The sequence below is a fragment of the Antechinus flavipes genome, chromosome 1, assembly GCF_016432865.1.
Source record: "Antechinus flavipes isolate AdamAnt ecotype Samford, QLD, Australia chromosome 1, AdamAnt_v2, whole genome shotgun sequence".
NCBI classification, from domain to species: domain Eukaryota; kingdom Metazoa; phylum Chordata; class Mammalia; order Dasyuromorphia; family Dasyuridae; genus Antechinus; species Antechinus flavipes.
Window position 1 is genome coordinate 270,274,865 of NC_067398.1, and position 22,501 is coordinate 270,297,365.

The window sequence follows — 22,501 nt, forward strand, 5'->3', positions numbered from 1 at the left end:
AATACCATCAATGAATTTAATTATTATATATAGGGATGTAAATATACATACAAAGAAATATAAGTGTATGTTTATGTATATGTACATATACATATATTTACCTCATCACAGGTTCTTCATATGTCATATAATAGCTATTAATATAAGTATAATTATTAGTTATATAAAATATATTTAATCTAATGATATCTATATTTACATATTTTTAAAATTTGCACCAGTATCCACATCACTGATATGAGTGATTCATCAATTAATCTAAGTATATATATATTCTCATTTCAGATTACTCATATACAACAAATATACATATGTATTAATATATAGAGAGAATAGCTATATGAAAATAAATGTAATGTAATGATATCTAGAGAGAGCTAGATAGATTTTTAAAAATCAGCACCAATGGAGAGAATGCTTACATCACTGAAATGAGTAATCCATCATGAATCTAAGTATAGCATATCTACACATGCATTCATCTCAGCTTTCATACATGTGTGTTTGTGTATGTATAAACATAAATGTGTGTATATATTCTCTATATTCTCATCTTGGTGATGTGGGCACTCCCTCCACTGATGCAGATAAAAATATATTTCTATGTAAATATCACTATATTAAATATATTTATATAGATAATTAATATGTGTTAATGGATAGTATATATAAACATGCATGTATGTGTGTATGTATAATAGCTAGCATTAACACATAGCACTTTAAGGTTTGCAGAGTGCTTCACAAATAGGATCTTATTTTATTCTCACAACAAACTTGGAAAACAAGTGATATTATTATCCCCATTTTACAGATGAAGAAATGGAGACAGGCAGAGGTCAAATGACTTGCTCATCTAGTCTGAGGCAGGATATTAATTAATCTTCCTAACTCCAGGTTTGATATTCTTTTAATTGTTCTACCTGGTGGTATGATTATCATATTAAAATATGCAAAAGTAATAACATCTTACTATGAATGGGTTAAATTGTCAAAAGCATGTCATGAGAATTATTTGGTAAAAAAAAATACTTTTAAACTCATTTCTTTGGTTAGAAAGATGGCTACTATTTTTTTGTTTTAGTATATGTGATTTGGGTGCAGTTAATGAGCCGTATCAAGCAATAGCCTGACAACATACTCATTGACTTAATACTTTAGTTGGCATTGAAATTGTTATATTTTCTTTATATTCTTTAGATTAGGATATTGTTATTGGAATGTACCCAAAGGGCTGCTCATCTTGTAACTCAAAAGACCATCTTTCCTATTCATAAATTAGTAAAAACTGTTTTTGTACATTTTCATTGGCAATAAAGGAAAGTTTCACTTCCTAATTATGGCTTAATCCATTACCAGAATGAAAGCTTGTCAAAAAGGTTCAAATTATATACCTTTAATGTTTGCTGTTAAAATGTTTGGGGGTGAGGATTTGCACTAAAGTACACGCAGGGAATGGGTGCTGGATAATTTCATAACGTCTTTCTATCCTACTGCCTCAATTTTTCTAGGTCAAATTTCAGACTTTTACTGATTCCATTTCCAAGATGGAACTCCACTTTCAAAGTTGCCCCATGAATAGGTTATGAAGCAATTGGAGTATAGCTAAATAAAGGCATATAGAAAGTTAAAATCACAATAACTACACTGATATGACCTAATTTTAGCCAAAGAGCCTTTTTGTGATGAATTCCTAAAACTAGTTTATTGTGGAAATGAAAACTCCCAGTATATAATTACAAGGACAAATATGCTCTCATATTGAATTCCTGGTCAATTCTAATCTCTGATCATTTCCAGTTAGATAATAGATTTGAAAGAATTGAGTAAATGTCAGAAAGTTAAAAGATGTAGTATATTGATCTTTATTGATCAATCTTGTTATCTTTAAATATCATTCACCTACATAACTGAGCCATCACACTGTCATCATATTTTTATTCATTATTGTTTATTTTTTCATTTTACAAATATCATTATTTTTCATTCTGTAGGAGTGATTCAATGTCATTACTTAGTAGGACATGACCCAATATTTCAAAGAATAGTAAATCACTCTCCAAAATGAATTAGGTCTTTGATTAGATAGTTAATTGCTAAATGATTTAAATATCATTGCCTTTGCCTTTAACTCATACCTTACAAAAACCTGAAGAAACAATTCTAGCCATAGAACATGAACTTCTTTGCTGGGGAGATGGGGAGAAGGGGTTGTCGTTTTCAGAGCTAGGAAGGACCTAAGAGAAGACTTAGTTCAAAAAGCGTGCCCCCCCTCCTCGTTTTACAGGGGATGTAACTGGAATCTGAAATGATGTGTTCCTACTCTGCAGGAACTCTGCATGCAGTGTTCATTGGCCAACTATTGCTATAATGACATGCAGTATTATACAGGGGGAAAATATTAGTCAGTAGTTATTTAGGGTGTTAAGAAGCTTTATTTTTAAGATGCACAGGTTAATAAATTAACTAGATTATTTAGACTTTCTCTTATTTGTTCCCTTAGTCACTCAACTCCTCCCCAAAGAGAAATTAATCTAAAAAGTCATGATCAATTGAAGCTCTATAGTGGAAGACCTTTGGCCTTAGAATGGTGCTTCAGTAGCTTAGGAAGAGTATTTAATGTCCCCTCCATAACCATTAGGTACTGGAGAGTATTTAACAACTTTGAGGCATCTATGTCAAGACTGATCATGGTATGGCAAATGTTTTTTTTTTTTAACCTTTATTGAGATTCTTCTGTTTCCTATTAATCTTTTATCTTCCTCCTCCTTGTCCCCAGAAAGATAGTCATCTAAGTAGTGCAATGGATAGAGTTCTGGGACTGGATTCAGGAAATACCAAATTCAATTGGGTCCTAAGACTCTAGCAGTATGACCGTGGACAAACATAAATTATAAAGGGAGAAAATGCCAAATAGGTCAGCCTATTAGACCCACTGATATGACAAATATAGATATATGTTTAGAAGAATTGCGCATGATTAATCCTATGATGGATTACTTGCTCTCTAGGGAAAGAGGAAAGGTGAGAGAGAAGAAGAAAAATTTGGAGCACAAGAAGATGAATGCTGAAAACTATCTTCGCATGTATTGAAAAAATAAAACACTATTATAAATATGTTGTTTATATAATTAGACTTGCTATCTAATTATAGGCAAGTACATTTATACTATTTACCTCTCCATTCTTCTTCTCTGCCTTCATAAGCTAACAGAAAACCTCTTAAAAAAAAAAAAAACTCAGCTTGCTTCAGTTTCCCCATCTGTAAAATAGGAATAATAATAACACTTCCCTCTCAAAGTTGTTGTGAGGATCAAATAAAATACTTACCCAGTTAGCACAGTGCCTGGCATTTAATAAGCATTATACAAATGTTAGCTATTATTAACTACTATTATTACAAACATATGTCTTTCCTACATTAATTAAATTAGTGAAAGAAAAATTATTAACAGGAACTAAAAAGAAATGTATTAAGTACCTAATGTGAACAAGACACTAGGAACTTGAATGCCAGAATACTTTATTTGGGAGAGGGGTTAAGGAACCCACATTTGTTTTTTATATGATCAGTAGTATCACAGGAACAGCAGTAAAATTTCCCAAACTGAATCCACTCTATTTACTCAGCAGGGTGATTAGGAGGCCTCCCAGAATTGTGTGACCTCCTTACTATAGCTTAAAACAGTTGTTATTTCCCATCATTCACAGATATTCTTCTCTTGCTAGTTGTCAATTAATCAGCTTCAAATCATTGTCAATATTACTGGCTCAGTTCTGGTCAGCACTGGCCTTCTCAAATGAAATATTTGTGAAAGTACTCAGAAAGGTGCTTATGCACTCTATAAATGTTTATTTCCTCCTCTTCTCCCCTCTTCTTGCTCTTTGAAATGAAATTTTTGAGATAGATATACCAATATGAATTATTTCATCAATATAGGGAATTCCTGATCTGGGAATATAAAACAGAACCCACCCCAGTTAAGTCCTAGGGAGATGCTTAAGATGCATAGAGGTCAAATGATTGCCCAGCAAATAAGCATCACAGGCAGGATTTGCAATAAGATTTTCCTTAACTAATCCAAGTCCATCACTCTATTCATTATTCCCTTCTCCTTTTTGTAAGTCAGTAACCCCTTTAGCAGTCATATGACATCTATAATTCTCCTCTTAGAATGATGTTTTTAAATAATTGAAGAAAATGATAGTTTTCTGTTAGAAGTTAGTGAAAACGAAGAGGCAATTTTTTTCCCATTCAAGTTATTGAATCCCATGAAATCTATATACAGACTTTAGGTTAAGCACTCCTGTTCTAGATCAATAAAATCTCATTATTTAAGTAAGTTAGTGAAAACAGAACTGTATAAAGGGAAATAATGCCAAATAGGTCAAGTTATAATTAGACCTGCTGTTGGAATTATAGGCAGATACATTTGGAATATTTGCCTTTCCATTGTGCCTCTCTGCCTTTAGGAGCTAACAGAAAAGATGGTGTGGAGAATCCCAAGAAGTTGAAATAGATTCTTGTTAAGTTTCTCTCGTTTCCCCTTATTCTTAAGATGGGCTATTAAGGAGAATGTGCTTGACTTTAGGATCTGCTTTTTCGTGCTTCTTAAATGCTGGCATCCTGAAAATCTTCCAAAATTGATAAGCAAATGCTTATCATGCCCTTCATGGGATGTGATGTAATTTATGTGCTTTGAGATGCTTCAACAAAAACTATACTGCCAAGTAAGCTGTACTACAGACCAACATGATACCCCTCTATATGTTGACTGGATTTCTCAGTGGAAAGGGCCTAATGTGGTATTTTCTGTATGAGCTCAGATTGTTGGTCCTTCAGGACTTTTAAAGCCTTAAACAAAGGGTATGCTACAGCAACCCATGCTTGTTAAATTCTCAGTGAGAGCATTTACACCTCCAAAACTGGCAAACCCTACAAATCAGGGTTTATTTTTATTGTTTGCTGATTTGTTAGACATAAGAAAGTGATGGAGATAATGTTAATGTAAATTAAACTTAAAAATGTGTTTTGAGTAACTTTCCCCCCAGAGAGCTGGTTGTTAAATTTTTATTAGCACAGAGCATGTTCCGCACTAATTCATTTCCCTTCATGCCTTAGCAATATAGTATAAGGAAAACAGAGGGAGCTAAAATATTGAATGATTGAATGAATGAATTTGTATTTCTATGGGCTTGAGGCAAAAAGGTAAAAGAGGAAAATCAGATATTTATTATTAATTCCCTCTTTGTTTTTATTTCATCCCAGAGCAAATCTTAGAGCAACTTGATGGAGTAATGGCTAGGGCAATGGACCTGATATCAGGAAAGCTTGAGTTCCAATCCTACTTCAGACATTTACAGGCTACTTCCCTATTCAGTTTCCTCATTTATAAAATGAAGAGGTTGGATTTAATAACTTCTAGGATCCCTTCTAGACTCAAAAATTATGACCCTATGATCCAGGTGGCAAATCTCATAATACTATGTGTCATGAACCTTTTATAAAGATGCTATTTTTTAAAAATTCTTTCTAGTCAATATTCTTATGTATGTCAGATCATCTTGTTGTTCCCTTATGTGGTCTGCAGCCTAGATTCCCTCAAGACTCTGCTGTCACAGTCCAGGTTCAATCCTAAGAACTTTACTTAAGAGAGTCATTCCTTCTTTCTGTGGCTTCTTGCCTTTTCTTGGAGTTAGTTATTCCATAATATAGGAATGTCCATAATACTTACCTCACAGAGTTCTTATGAGGTCAAATGAGAGCACAGTGTTTTTTAAACTTTGAATTCTCTTCAATTTTGTTTAGCAAGTAGTTATCAATCATCTTCTCTGTGTCAAGCATGTAAGAACTCTTTTAAAAAATGCAAAACAGCCTTCAAGAACAAACTTCTACTGGAGGAGAACATCATGGAACACATAAGTAAATACAAGGTCATTTCAGAGAGTAGGGAGAAATCAGGAAATGCCTATTATAGGAGGGAACTCTTTAGCTCAGTCTCAAAAACACAGATGGGAAGAGGGGAATATTCCAGGCACATGGGAAAGCACATACAAAAAACATGAAGGTGACAGATAGAATGTCAGAATGAGGAATGAGTCAGCCAGTTTGGCTAGAATTGAGAGCATTTGAGGGGACATAATGCAAGACAAATCTGCAAAGATAAGTGGGAGTCCCGATTATGTTGGCCCTTAAAACCAAGCAGGAGTTTTCATTTTATCCTAGAAGCAATGTAGCCCACTAAAACTTTTTGTACAAAGGATCCATGAGATCAGGCATTATTTCTACTGTTTTGGGAGATTAGAATATGAATAGATGAAGAATAGGCTTAAATGCAGAGGATATCCTTTCCAAATCAGGCAGAACTCAATCAAGTAAGATACTGGAATAAAAGTGACGCCATTAAGACTTGGGACAGCTTCATCTACTGCACCACTTAGCTGCCTAGATACAATTTACTTAGAATTCATTTCAAGTCAAATTGGAGCAATTTGTCTGGGTTACTGTAGGTACCCACTCTCCTATTATTATAGCTTACAAACCCCCATTGGTGTGCTTTCATTAACAGTCAGTAGATATAATTAGCTCAAAATAAAGGCATTTACTAAGATGGCATAGTCAGAACAATCACTACAAAATACATCCTGCTATCCCAAACCTAGGATGTACTTTTCCACCAATACATGGCATCAGTGAGAAGAATGGCCATATACATAGAGTGCCTACTAAGGCACACCAGTAGAGAAAACATGTGGTCAAGATAACTCATATCTATCATATTATAGGGCTCCAAGGCCTTTCCCACTTCTCATAATGTCTTCATACTGCTCTCTGTTGGAAGTGGTCTCTATGTTGCTCTACTGCTAGGGTGAACTTGATGTTCTCAGGAAATGGCAATTCTAAAGAGACTTGCCCCATTAGACTCTCTGGGCATTTTTCTCTATGTCAGTGCAATGTTCAATGGCCAAAGCTAGCTTTCTTTCTTAAGTACTCTTGGGGATTAGGGCACAGTCAAGATGTCAGAGAGGAGACACATCTAGATCTGAGATCAACACCAAATCAAGCCTCTGGTTTTGGAGTAATAGAATGGACAAATATTTGGATTGTAACAAATTTCCAGCAGAAGATATTTTGGAAGAATTTTAGAAAAGGTCTGTTTCAATCGGGCATGGGAGTGGCAGCCAAGCACAGATGCAGCACAGAAACCCAGGGTGATGTGGGGCCCCATGCCAGGAATCTACTGGGAGGAACCTACAGCAGTGTTGGCTACTTTGTCCTTGTTGCAAGTCAATGGATCAGCAGATTAGCTGTGAGACACCCAATACCAAGAGGCAAATAGCGAGTCTCTGAACCCCAGAATATGTTCTGCTTCCAGCCTCAAGTGATTGTTGTTGCTCAGTCATTTCAGTCATGTCTGAGTCTTTAAACCCCATTTGGGATTTTCTTTAAGATACTGGAGTGATTTGCCATTTCCTTCTCCAGCTCATTTTATAGATGAGGAAACTGAAGCAAACAGGGTAAAGTGACTTGCCTAGAACTGTACAGCTAGTGTCTGAGATCAGAAGATGAGTCTTCCTGACTCCTGGCCCAGTGCTCTTTATATTCTCTGCCACCTATCTGACCCAAATGATTATCTCTTTGCATTTGTGTTTATCTGAAGAGTGTCTCTCTCCTTCTTTAACTATGACTCAGATTCTCTGAATTCCTAGATGGAGGTGTCTATCTGGTAGAGTCCTTTCTCTATTAGATGTCATGGCAAAAAGAGAGGGAAAAAGGTAAGAAAATCTCCCACCCAATATTCTTCAAGAAGTGAAGCCCTGCTTTGATCCAGCAATATCTCTACTGAGCTTATATCCCAAAGAGATCATAAAGGAGGGAAAGGGATCCACATGTGCAAAAATGTTGGTGGCAGCCTTTTTTGTAGTGGCAAGAAAATGGAGTGAATGCCCATCAGCTGGAGAATGGCTCAATAAGTTATGGTATATGAATGCTATGGAATATTATTGTTCTATAAAAAACAATCAGCAGAATGATTTTTAAAAGGCCTGAAGAGACTTAACAGTAACTGATTCTAACTGAAATGAACAGAACCAGGAGATCATTGTACACAGCAATAATAAGATCATATGATGATCAATTCTGATGGACATGGCTCTTTTCAACAATGAGATGATCCAAGCCAGTTCCAATGATTTTATGACGAAGAAAGCCATCTGCATCCAGAGAGAGGACTGTGAGAACTGAGTGAGGATCACAACATAGCATTTTCACTCTTTTTGTTGTGGTTTGCTTGCATTTTATTTTCTTTGTCATTTGTTTCCTTTTTGATTTGATTTTTCTTGTGCAGCAAGATAAGTGTATAAATATGTTTGCATATATTGGATTTAACATATATTTTTTACCATGTTTAATATATATTATTTGCCATCTAGGAGAGGGGGTGAGGGGGAAGAGGGAGAAAATTGGAACACGAGGTTTTGCAAGGGTTAATGTTGAAAAATTATCCATGTGTATGTTTTAAAGACTAAAAAACTTTAATTAAAAAAAAAGAAACCCAGGACACAAAATAAAACACACACACACACACACACACACACACACACACACACACACACGTTCCAAAGTGAAGCCCTGGATTCTTCCCTACCTGCTGGTTGCTAATGATTTGTTCTAATTACAGAATTAAATGCCAAGGCTTGCTGATATAAAGTTCCCAGGGATGTGGTCAATTTATTGCTTAACAAAACATGTCATCCTTCTCACTCAATTGTTCATATTTTGTAAAAGAACCACAGATACCTTGTCACATCAACATTCTACCATATGTGACCTCCCTGGGAGTTGGAATCTTTTCATCTTTTGTAGTTGCATCTTCAATGTCTAGCACCTAGCAGGCACTAATAAATACTTTTTAACTGATTGATTATATTAATGGAGGTCATGGGGGGGGGGAGTCACAATCCTGTACAATATAATAACCATATGCTTAATCATAATCTGCCTTAAGAGGATTCTCTTTCCTATCATATAAATAAATCATCTCCTTATTTTTTTCTGTATTAAGACGTGTTTTTGTTTTCAAAGTTCATCATCTTTCAGGAACAAAATGAAGAAATTAAAATAATATCAGTCCAGGATTCCAGCTAAGGCAAGAATTGAGCTGAATAATCCTAGTTCTTGAAAAGTGTAGAGGTTATTCCTTATTTTAATAAGAACTTGGGAATTTATGGAGCACTTTCCAAGCCCTGGGAAAGGGGGAAGGAGGAGAGGAAGTATAGGTAATAAAAGGATTATTATGCCCCATTTACAGATGAAGCAACTGCTCACTTCACCTCAAAGATGTCAATTTGTCCTTACTCCTGCAAGGTGACATGCCCATAATTTTTTTTAATGCCAGGATATTTTTAATAAACACAGGTGGTGTTTTCTCTCTCTTTATCTAGCAATTCACACTTTGCAAGGTGGTCTGTGTTCCCTTTTTCAACAATCATATTTTAATATTGATTTAGTCTTACAAACAATGTTCAATCTCATGTGGAAAAGTAAGGCAGTTATCTTAGTAATTTAGTAGGAAAAAAAAAAAACCCTATACTTAAATGATTCAGATTCTTCAGACAATATCAGAGCTATCCCCAGACTTGGTTCATTCTTTTTATGCTAAAAAAGATTGATTAATTATACCTGATAAGTATATAGAGCTTGTCATGCAATCTCTTTTGAATCTTCTAACATCCCTTCTGAGTAATATAGATATTATTATGCCCATTTTTTAAATAAGCAAAACTGAGACTTATAGAGATCACAGGGTCACACATATAGGAATTGGAAGCTCCAGGACTAAACCCCAGTTCTTTGACTCTGAATCTGGTTTGTTTGGTTTTTTCCTTTAAACTTTAGCTGTCTCAAACCATTGAAGTCTACTACTGCCAAATACTATAGGTAATGCAAAAGAAGTCTCTATTACCATGACTACCATTATCAAGTTTGTAAGCTTATTGACAAGACATTAATGAGACAATCCAATGGCAAAATGAGTGCCTACGTGGAGATAATGTATGCTTCAGAACAAAGGGAAGGACAATTGTGCAATGGATTTAGTCTAGGAAGGATATGAGAAAGCTCTAAAACTTAGGATGGATTGTTTGATGTAGCTGATAGAAGCTGAACTGATCTTTGAAGGCTTTCCCCTTTGACTTACAGTATTGAGCATGAAGGGAGACATGTTTATCAAAGGTGTTTGCTGCCATAAAGGAGGAAGCAGTGCAGTACACTAGTAGCAGGGGATGGAATGCAAATTTGGGAAAATAACAAGTTGTGAAAGGAATTGATGTGAAATATTTGAATGTTTAGTCTGGAACTAGATTGTGAAATGTTTTAATTGCTAAACAGAAGTTTATGTTTCATCCTATTTTATTTCTTATTTTATTATTCAGTGACTTTAATATTTCATGATTCATAGCCATACATCAGTGGGCAAACATTGATGTTTAAAAGATGGAGCTTTACCCTCCTTAAGAGAAAGAGATCACTGAAAGAACTTTGCAGTTTCCCAAAGGAAATTCAACCCATTCTCCATCTGTTCAATAAGAGTCCATCTTATTGTCCATTTTACAGTATCAAAAATATGGATAATAATCAACAAATTTAAAGGTTGTCCATCCATTTCTATTTCATGTGTGGAGAATATTCTTGGTTTTCTTCAATAGTTAAACCAAGTCTCCTTGAGAAGTTATGAATCTCATTTGGGGGTCTTTGCAATATTCTTGATATAATCAGCACAGTGGTATTAACAAACATCTAGATCCCAGTTTCCTAAACTATGGTTTATGACCCCATATGGGATCTCATAACTGAGTGTGAGGTTCATGATAGTATGATTATTATCAGTAAATGTTTGATTTGTATACCTGTTTTATTTACCTACATAACTGGGGTCACATAAAAATTTCTTTGGAGAATAGAAGTCATGAGTGGAAAAAGATTAAGAAGCCCTGCTCTAGAGAATCTCAGTATTTGTAAGGAATTCCCTTTTAACTTAGACCTTTTGCTGGAGCTTTTTTATGGCAGTGGTGAACACCTTTGATAAGCATGTCTCCCTTCCTGCTCAATACTTAAAGTCAAAGAGTCATCAAACAAAGTTGTAATCTCCAATTCCCTTTAAGGTTCCTCAGTCATTTTCTGATTCTCTGAGACTTTAATGTCTTTCCACAACCAAAATAACATTTTATTTACTCTGTACATATTATGTGCTTTTTTGGTTTATGTTGTTTCTACAAGTAGACTATAAGCTCTTAGAGGGCAATTCCTAGATTTTATATATTACATGTGTACATAAATGTCTAATATTAATATTAGAAGGTTTAAGACAAAATATAAATTTTGCAATTAAAGCATTTCACAATCTAGTTCCAGATTTTGCATTCAGACATTTCATATCAGTTCCCTTCATAGCTTAGCCTTCTGGCTATACTGGCTAACTTGTAATTTTCCCAGACTGAATTCCATCCTCTACCACAATATTAATTCAGCCCTCCCCAGTGTCTGCACTGCACTGCTTCCTCACCACCATCTTGTAAAACCTTCAAAGATCAGTTCAGCCTCAATCTCCTATATCAAGCTATTCCCAACCTTCTAATACATTTATGTATAAACTTTTACATGGATAGATTTCATATGTTGTACGTTTATATGTAAAATATATTAATATATTCATATGTGCTTATAATTTTATATTATATAAATATTATACAAAAATAGTATGTTTATAAATTTGTATATTTACATATATGTATGTGTGTGTATATACATGTCTATATGTATGTGTATATATATATTTATATTTATTATTCCCAGATCCTAGCAGGGTGAATTAAACAAAGTAGAGAGATAACAAATGCTGTTTCTTTTACTACTGAAGACAACTAAAAAAATGCAACATTTTAACAACCTAGTTAAAGTCACATATATATTGTATGTTAATCAATATCTATAATTACTTGTGCCAGTTCTCAGAATAAAGGGTGATACTTGTAATTTCATTTCTTTAATAGCTATATTTTCTTTTTTCTAAGTAAAGGAATATGAAAGCTCATTTCATTAGTTTAAGTATATTGCAAAATGGCTTCATCACTGAGACAACCTCAAGATGACCTCAGAGGATCAAAGGATCTCATATTTTATTTTTCCAATTAGTATTTGTTTAATAGGATTTTCATGTTTTTGAGTGACTTTGCATTTCAAGATTCATGTTAAGTGATTCTAAGACATTATTTTCTATGAAAGAGAATGATAAATTATTTTTAATTCCTTTTTGTTGTTTTTTATAGCATATTCTACTAAGCTCAACAAATTTCCTGTATTTAATTTTAATGATGAGTTGAAGGACTTCTGTATCAGTGCTGTGAGTCCAAACACAACAAAAGCTACACTCTATGCACTTAATGTATGGAGATACTGGTGTATGACTAAAGGACTTAAGGACTACATGGATATAACTAAGGTAAGGAGCTTGACGATTCAATGTTCATTTGACAAATGATTATTGAGTAGTTTTTATGTACAAAACACTTCACTGGGCACTTTAAGGGATTCATGCTATAGTTATGGTTATGGCTCTCTAAGAATTTATAATCTTATAAGGAGATAAACATATGCATAATAACTACCATGAAAGATATTACATGGTTAATGTGATGTTAATGGTATAGATTATTCTACATAAATTCAGAAAAAGTGAGATCAGTTTTGACTGAGCCATTCAGGAAAGGCCTCATGGAGGATGTGAGATGATTTGGACTTCAAAGAGTAGGTAGGATTTCAATAGATAGAGACAGTGGGGTGGCATTCAAGGCAGAAGGAAGGTTGTAAGCAAAGCCATGGAAATGAAAAAGAACATGTCATATTTGAGGACAGAGATAATACTTTGAAACAAAGAAAGAAATTTGTGTGTGTAGAACTGGGATATAAGGCTAGAACAGTGGATTGGAACTATATTTTGAAGAGTCATAAACCCTGAGTAATATGGGCAGTTATGGGTAATACACTCTACAGTGGATAGAACACTGGGCTTGTAAACAACTTTGTGACTTCAATTATACTAGTAGCTATGTGACCCTAGACAAATCACTTTACCCTGTTTACCTCACTTTTCTCACCCATAAGATGAACTAGAGAAGGAAATGGAAAACCACTCCACTATCTTTACATAAAAAACCCAAATGTGATCACAAAGAGTTGAACACAACTAAACAATAACAACAACATAGGAACATAGTTTCTATAAATCATGATATTTATTTTTATTTTTATTTATATACAAAAGGTATTGTGGGTTTTTTTTAGGATGCTGGGGAACTTAGGGTTGAGAATATAGTATGATATGATATAAGGGATGTAAGGAAGAATCTTCTGATAACAGTGTGCAGGATAGATTGGAGAACCTAGCACTTAGAAACAAGAAGAACCTTTTGGTAAGTTAGTATAGCAACCTAAGAATAAGAAAATAAGGACCCAAGACTAAGTTGTTGCTTTGGGAGTATAAAGAATTCAACAAAAGAGGGAGTGATATCAAAGTGAGAATGAATTTGATTCATTTGATTTTGATTCATTTGATAACTTAGTTTTAGGGCATGTAAAAGGAGGAAGGAGATATAGATCATGTTAAGGTTTCCAAACCAAGATGCTAAGGAAAATATCTTTCTAGAACTAGAGAATCTCAAGGGGGAAAGAAGATAGAGAAGAATTTTTATTTCACAGTTATATGCATTTGTGCTTGAGGTGATGATAACAAGCCCACAGGAAGATGGAAAAAAGTTAATCCCAGAATCCTTCTTTGGAAGGAAACTTGATTAATCAAACACCTTCATTTTACAGATGAGGAAATTTTGATCCAGAGAGAATTGCTTGACAGTCTCCACACAATTATTGGTCCCCAATACAAAAGACTCTCCTAGAGAGACTATTAAAAACCTTAAAAGAGAGCTAGAAGAAAAATGGGGAAAGGAAAGAGAAGCTATGCAAGAGAGTACAGAAAAGGCACATAACTCACTAAAAGAAAAATTTGATAAAATGGAAAAAGAAAACAACTTCCTGAAATGTGAATTGGAAAAGGTAAAAAAACTCCCAAGAAGTGCAGGGAAACCGAATTTATGAACTGGAAAAAGAAAATAACTCACTAAAAAAAAAAAAAATTAGTGAAATGGAAAAAAATTCCATAGAGCAAAACAACTCAATTGGACATATACAAAAAGAAGTAAAAAAAAGCTAATGAAGAAAATAACTCACTAAAAATCAGAACTGAAAAAATAGAAATGACTGAGTCATTGAGACATCAAGAATCAGTCAAGCAAAACCCAAAAAAATGAAAGATTGGAAAAAATGTCAAATATTTACTTGGAAAAACAACAGACCTGGAAAATAGATCTAGGCGAGATAACCTGAGGATCATTGGACTACCCGAAAATTATGATGAAAAAAGAGACTAGATACTATTTTACAAGAAATCATCAAAGAGAATTGCCCAGAAGTAATAGAACCGGAAGGTAAAATAGGCGTTGAAAGAATTCAGAGAGAATTGCTTAAGGTCATACATCTAATAAATATCAAGCCCAGGATTCAGATCCAGGATCCTGACTCTATGATGCTATCTCCATTTTACCATATTGTCTTCTCTTGAAAAAGGAGAAACATGGATGAAAATGGTGTTACGAATATAGGTAAAAAGATTCTCTTTGGAGTGTATCTTTATCCTCTGAGACAGATAAAATGAAAGTATAAATGAAGAGGAAGATAGATCTTAAAGTGAAGATGAGAAAAATAAAATCCTCAATGTTCCAAGTTTCTTCTTTTAAAGTGGAAGATGAGCCCTCATCATAGTAGAGAGTAAGGGGTTATAAATTTAGAGTTGGAAAGGATCTTATAGGCCAGAGAATCCAAATCTCCCATTTTACAAAGTAAGAAACTGAAGCCTATGAGGGCATGTAACTTGGCCAAGATCACATAGCTCATAAATATCTGAGGTAGGATTTGAACTCAAATCTTCTTAACTAACTGCAGTACTCTGTCCATTGCCCTATAGAGCAGAGGAGGATTTAGGATTTGAGCAATATAGGAAACTTTTTTCCAGTAGTTATGAGAGTATGCTTTAGAATGAATGAGCGATGAATAATAGAGTTGTCAAACAGCCTGGAGGGCCAAGTTGAAATCAGTTAGCATTGACTTATAGTGGAATCAGGCCAGCTTCATTCCCTGATTCTTTCCCCTACTCTTCAGCAGGGGAACAAGGACAGAAAACAACAGTGAGGGTGACTAAAGGTGTTTTGGGCATTGACAGAGTGGAAAATTGAAGTGAGTAAGAGAACTTACCCATGACCAATTGGTTTCTAATGGATAGTTCTAATAGACAATATTTGAATACATGGTTCCTATTCTAGCCATTGTATGAGTAAATTTATACACTAGATCATAACTCACCTCTAGGCTCTCAAAGTAGTTTTCTGTCTAGCCAAAATGAAAATTTCCATAGCAACTTTGATTGACACCTAGACAATACTACTGGATCATGCTAAATCAGTTTGGGTTGCCATGGTGAGGTTAATGTGTCATCTCTTAAAGCAACACTCATGGGGTTTCCCTTAATTGGAACTTAGCTGAAGGGATTCTGGGAGCCAGGAAAATTAGTAAATGCTGACTGTCTTTCCTCTCAGGACTCAGTCAAAATAATGGGTTATTTCTCATCAAAGATAAAAACAGAGAACTTTTAAAAGCTTATTTGGTGGGTTAAATAGCTAACAATGAATAATATTAAGTCCAATCCATTTCCCTTTGAAGGATGTGGTGCATCATTTCTGCTGATTAATCTGTTTCATTCAATAAATCTCTGACTGGCATAGCATGAAAAGGTGTTCATGGGATTTGTTTTCAACTCTAGTGACTTAAAACCATAAGAATGAATTAATTTTAAAAATGAAAAGTAAAAACTTTTGTTTTGAAATGGTCAGAAGCCTGTTTCCAAATAACTGAAGGAAAACATCTCTGTGTGTACCCTCTGTGTTTTCTTCCCTATCTTTGAAAAAAGCAAAATATTTTCGAAGTTGGAAGAAATATACATTGTGGGGGTCAAAATCATAATAGATTGAGGAAGGGAACAGCAAATGAAGACTTTAATCATTAAATCAGAGAGAAACTAAATCTTAGCTAAAGAGAAGGTCAGAATACCATTTTCCTAGTAAACTAGGCATTGTGCTAAGTGGTAAGAAGATGGTAGAATGTGCCCTTATTCTTCTGTTCCCAAGTTATATAAGAAATTGTTTTCTAACAACTCACCCAGAAGTATTTGCCCTTTCAAAAAAAAGAACAGAATTTATGGTGTTTAAAGAAAGTAAATCTGCCTTCCCCCAGCCTTTGCCATGATAAGAAAAGGCAGTAGTTATTACTCATGTGAGAAAATCAAAATGTTACCATAGAAAAAACAAAAAGACCCTTCACTGTCAATGTTACCCCTTATTTTTGCTTCCCTCCAGTTCTCCATCTTCTAAATAATGCAAGGAAACTTGCATTAAAGGAAAATTTCTAAAGGGATTCAGATAAACAGAAAGTCAAAGCCCAACATATATGCAAATAATCTACTTCCCATGAAAGGTTAGATGCCATTAGAGAAAAATGGAGGAGCTCTGATAATAAAGTTAAATACACCTTGAACAATTTATATATGTCAGCAGAATCCCAGGGACAGCGTGGCATAGTGGACAAAAAGCTGGCTTGGAGCATGTGGGTTTAAGTATCATCTTTGATACATATTACAAGTCATTCAATCTTTCAAATAGGTTTAAGAGGTCTAGGCAGCACTTAATCACAGAGAAAGTACTAATTTATACTGATAAAAGGGCAGCTAAGTAGCTAATAGAGTTCTGGGCCTCTTCCTGAGTTTAGATCTGTCCTCAGAAACTTATTTTACTGTGTGTTTCTGGGCAAGTCACTTAATTCTGTTTGCCTCAGTTTTCTCATCATAAAATGAGTTAGAGAAAGAAATGGCAAACCACTCTAGTATCTCTGCCAAGAAAACCCTAAATGAGTTCATGAAGAGTTGGACATGACTAAAATATTGAACAATCTTAGTGCTTTCCTCATCCACGAGTTCCTATATCAGTGAATATCAGGACCAACCATATCCCTAAAAGAATCTTAGGTCTGGAATTGAACATTAAAATTCTCCAAGCAAATTACCATTCTCACTTGTAAAGTATTTCTGCTTATCACCAACTGTGCCCCCCCCCCATTTTCCCACACTCAGCCTCCTACTTTACCTGGAAAATTGAGGTTTCCCCACAGTTCACTTCTTCCATACCTATTTACTACCATTGTCTTCTTTTTTCCTTTTCTCTAATCACAGGATTGGCAAGATTTTGTCCTTACCTTTTCTGATCCCTTTGCAACTTTGTACTTAGGTGATCATTACGTTCTATTTCCTCTTCCCTTGGGTTAACTTCACATTTACGTGTTTCTCATTCTCTCATTCTAACTTGCTCTTCTCTCTTTCACTAGCTTCTTATATGCTTCCTGACCTCTAAATCCAAATGCTCCTCCTAAGAGTTTGACCATAACATTCTTTTCATTTTTCCTTTGGCAATGTCATTTACTTTCAATCTCAGTTCCTACCTCCATACAGATGACTCCCAAATCTGTATCTACAATCCTATCCTCTCTTCTAACCTCCTGCTCTTCATCTTCAGTTCTAATACCATCTACCTCCATGTTTCAAAAGCATATTAAATTCAACATGTCTAAAGTAAATTCTTGTTTTCCCTAGCCCTATCCCTCTTTCTGACTTCATTATTTCAGCCAGTGGTACCATCATTCACCATTTCCCACTATGTTCACTGCTTTGAAATTATCTTTGACTCATCTCATCTCTTGCTTCCCATATGCAATCAGTTACTAAATTCTAAAGATTCCATGTCCACAACAGTCTCTAATGGCTTGTCTAATCCTTACTGTTCCAAAGGTCACTACTGTAGTACTGACTCTCATTAGCACTAACTTATTATGATAATTCCATAAGTATTCCCCTACCTGCAATTTATCTTTCTTCCAATTCACCCTTCTTGCTACCCTCAAAATATTCTTTTTTTCTTTATAAATCTACCTAAATTTGATTGGGCTGCTTTTTGGTTTAGAAATCCATTACCTACAGAAAGAAATTCAAACTGCTATGCCTTCAACAATGTAGCACAACACTATCTCTCTGGTCTTATCTAAGTAGCTAAGTGATGTAGTGGCTAAAATCTTAGGCACAGAAAAAGAAAGATGAGTTCAAACACTACTTAAGACATTTAGCAGCTGTGTGACCTTGGACAAGTCAGTTCTACCTGCCTTGTTCTCCTCAACAGTATCCTCAATAGTTAACAAAAAATGCCTGTAAAATGGGGCCAATCTACCTCCCACAATAATGTGAGGATCAAGGGAGAAAATATTGTTAAAGTGCTTAATACAGTGCCAGGCATGTAGTTGTGCTCTAATTTTATTGTACAACCAAACTGTACAATTCTTTCAGTGATCACACATGCACTGTTTCCTTGTTGTTTTTCTCATGATTTTCCCTATATCTAAAACTTTCTCTCCCCCTTTTTTACCTGTTGAATTATTAACCATCTTTTTAATTTAAAAAAGTTGACATCTTTTTTAAAAGTTGACATCTTTTTCAAATCATCTCTATTTCTCAATGTCCCTCCCTCATCCTTCCATAGAGTTTTTATTCCCTAATAACAAAGGGAAGGAGGGGATAGTAAGCAAGTGGGGAGGGGGAAGAGAGAGAAGTACAATAAACAGTTCAGCAAAACTAACACATAAAAAAATCTAATCTTATGTGCAATGTTCCACATTCCTAATTGCACACTTCTGCAAAGAAAAAAACCTTCTAATATTTCTTCTTTGATCCTTATAATTTGACAGAATTTAATTTCAATAGTTTTATTGCAACTAATTTTTTTTCTATTTACCTTTTTATTGTTCCTGTGTATAGTTTTCCTCTTTCTGCATGATTCACTTTGTATCAGTTTGTATAAGTCTTCCTAGGCTTCTCTTTTAGAACCCAAATCAAATGTTGCCTTCCCATATCCATCATCCTCTCTATTCCTGATTGTTATCACCCTTACCCTTTAAATATCACTTTTTTCATTTTATAATTTTCAATTCACTTATCTTATACTTATAGATAGCTATAATACTATCTATATTAGTATTTTATACTCTGCTAGACTACAAACTTCTTGAGAGCGATGACCATACTTTATACTGGCTTTAGTTCCCCCAAAGTATAGAACTTTGCATTAAGCACAGTAAGTATTTAATAAATATTGCATAACTTATTGGGAAACAGTTCTAATTTAATCTAAGCCTTTAGTTCCATTTTAAGAATTCTAATAAAATCAGAATCAGTTTATATATATATATATAGTACAGATTTTTTTATTGTCTATTATTAGACTATAAAACATATCAGAAATGAGCAGGTAGATAAATATGCTTGATAATATGAGATTTTGAATATTCTTGATCTCAGGTTTCAATTGAATAAGTATTTATTATTGAGAGCCTGCTATGTGTATATTTAAAAAAAGCCTTTTCAGGAATCTTTAGTATGTGTCACAGTGGCTAGAGTGTTGAACTTCGAGTTGGGAAGATCTGAATTCAAATTTGGCTTCAGACACAAGTTGTGTTACCCTTGACCTGTTTGTCTTGATTTCCCCAAGTATAAAATTAACTGGAGACAGAAATGGCAAAATACTCCAGTATCTCTGCCAAGAAAACCCCAAATAAGTCACCAAGAATCAGAGGCAGATGAAAATGACTGGAAAAAAATGCAGTAAAACTTCTAGCAGTTTATTTACATAGAATCAAGATGCTGTGTATCTAGGGTCAATAGGCATTCATCTAATTCAAATGCATCATTTTTACATATAGGAAATTAAAACTCACAGAAGGTTAAGTGATTTTCTGAGTGCTACCCAGATGTTAATGACAGAATGAGAAGTAGAAACTAATCCCTTACTCCCAGGCCAGTGTTGTTTTTTTTTTTTCTCCAGAATTCCATATGTTTCTCTACTATAGAAACTCTTTCATTTATTTTTTTTTTGTTAGACCTCTCATTTTATGAGTGTACAGAGCTTTCCTGTTAGGAAATTCTCTATACCAATGTAAATCATGGCAGTAGGTGGGGCAATAAATAGAGTACCAGGCTTATAGTCAAGAAGATTTGTCTTCCTGAGTTCAAATTTTGCTTCAGGTTTCCTGATTTCAAGTAGGTCCACTATTCACTATTCTAGACTACTTTTCTGATTTCTTAACATTAATAAAATGTAAAATAAAAAGAGTATATCAGATGCACAATCAATCCTGCCCAATATTCTATCTCTAATATTGACTCTGAAAGATGTTTTATGGAAGAATATTGTTGTGTTCCAAGTTATCTATCTCAAAATATAGAGATGTGTCCTCCAAGAACCCCTCTCTTCTCTTATCTATTACAGATTTAATATTTACTTCTTCTGGAATCTTTTCACATTTTTCAATATGTATCTATTCTTGGCCTATTTATTTTTGGCCTAATTTTTATAGTTTTATTAGCTGTTGAGTAAAATGATACTATTAATAGAAGGAATCAAGCAAGCATTTTTAAAGCACCTATTTTGTGCCAGGTACAAAAAAGTGTGCTTAGCACACTAAATATATCATTTGATTCTTAAAATAATCCTGGGAAGCTAGTGTTATTATTATCCTCATTGTACACTTCAGAAAACTGAGGTAGAAGCTAAGTGACTTATTCAGGATCACATAGTTAATAAGAGTGTGAGGTTTGATTTGAATTCATATCTTCCTGACACCAAATGCAATAATCTAACTACCACAAAACTACTATTTTAGAACTTCAGATCTCAAGTGGAGTCTGGACAGAGGAAGAGAAGGAGAAATTAGTGCTCATGTTCTGAAAATTTTCCACTTATGCACATTTTTATGTCATCTATACCCTTCATGTCTTTGTAAACTTTTATCAAATTGCCTCTCAGCCTTGAATTCTCTAGACCAAAGCATCCCCCTGTGTTTTCGTCTGTCTTCATAGACCAGCTCCTCTATCCACTTTATCATTTTAATTGTAAGGTAGCCAAGTACCTCAACCATGATGTGAAATCAATGCTTTGAATTGCTCCCAGAAGGAAACTGGTTTCATGCATCATTTCTATAACACATTGAAGACCTTGGTAACCTCAAGGAATGATAACTGACCAAAACTTACTTCGAGAAAATTAAGGAGGCAGTCAGTCTAGGCCAGGGAATTGATTTTTATTTGCAAAGTGATCTGAAAATTATTTATAGCCCAAAACTGTTGACTTTGCAGAAGAATTATATTCACCACTGTATTTTTCTCAGTGAATTATAATTTTTTTAATGCAATGGTGATTATATGAAAGAAAAAATTTCTGGAGTTTAAATCAACTTAATCCCTTTCCCCACCCATATTTCATCTCAGGTCATTCAATTAATAAAATGTACAAAAATATATACTGAGTCATTACTATATACAAAATGTTCTACTAGAGGTGATGAGGGAATATGAATAAGATGTGATTTTTGTCTTCAAGGAGTGTGAAATATATTGGTAAAGATAAAGCAAATGCCAAAGGCAACATGGCATAGTAAATAAAAAGGGAGGTTCAAGAAAGTCAGGAAAACTTTCAGGTCCTGCCTTTGGCATGCACTGACTATATGATCCTAACAGCCTTTCAGTCACTTAAAGTTTGTTCACCAAGTTCCCTACATCAATGAAACATTCCTTTCCCCTCCCCACTCCAAAAAAAAAGTAGCATGAATCTTATGGGTAAAACATGCAGAGAGAAATCTTTGCATTGGAATGGTCAGAGAAGACATTATAGAAGAAATAACATTTTTCAGAGCAATCTCCCAGATCTTGTGTCACCTCTAACTAATAGGACTAGTATATACTAGCCCCATTTTCTACAATTATTAAAGCCTAATGGCTTTATTAAGGCATAACCACTTTTATAGATTGAGATTTTCAGCAAGAGAAAAAAATCTAATGAATCCATAGTTGGCAGTAAATTAAGTATATCTGCTGAATCTCTTTCAGGTCTTCTGTTTTTCAAGAAGTTTGTGTCATATGTACATACATGCATATACAGACACATAGATACACACAATCCCCATATCTCCCTGTCTTATCTTACAGACCAGTCTCCCAGGCAAAGTAGGAATAACTTGGAAGCTCTACCAGTGTCCACAAGATCTGGTTGCAAGCTCTAGAACATAAAAGTTATGGAAAAAAAAAAAGAAAGGCAGGAAGGAAGGAGGGAAAAAAAAGAAAGAAAAAAGAGAAAGGAAAGAAGAAACAAAGAAAGAAAGAAGAAAGAGAGAGAGAGAAAGAGGGAGAGAAAGAGGGAGAAAGGAAGAAAAGAGAAAGGAATTCTTGGGATCTATAAAGAAGAGTAA

General features: G+C 34.4%; 1 protein-coding gene across 1 annotated transcript in view; it reads left to right on the forward strand.

Moving 5' to 3' along the window:
* Positions 1-22,501, forward strand: part of KIAA1958 (KIAA1958 ortholog) — a 243,142-nt gene that overhangs the window by 215,774 nt on the left and 4,867 nt on the right. Inside the window, exon 5 of the mRNA XM_051961277.1 lies at positions 12,328-12,500. Coding sequence (XP_051817237.1) covers positions 12,328-12,500 — 173 coding nt within the window. The remainder of the gene's footprint in view (positions 1-12,327; positions 12,501-22,501) is intronic.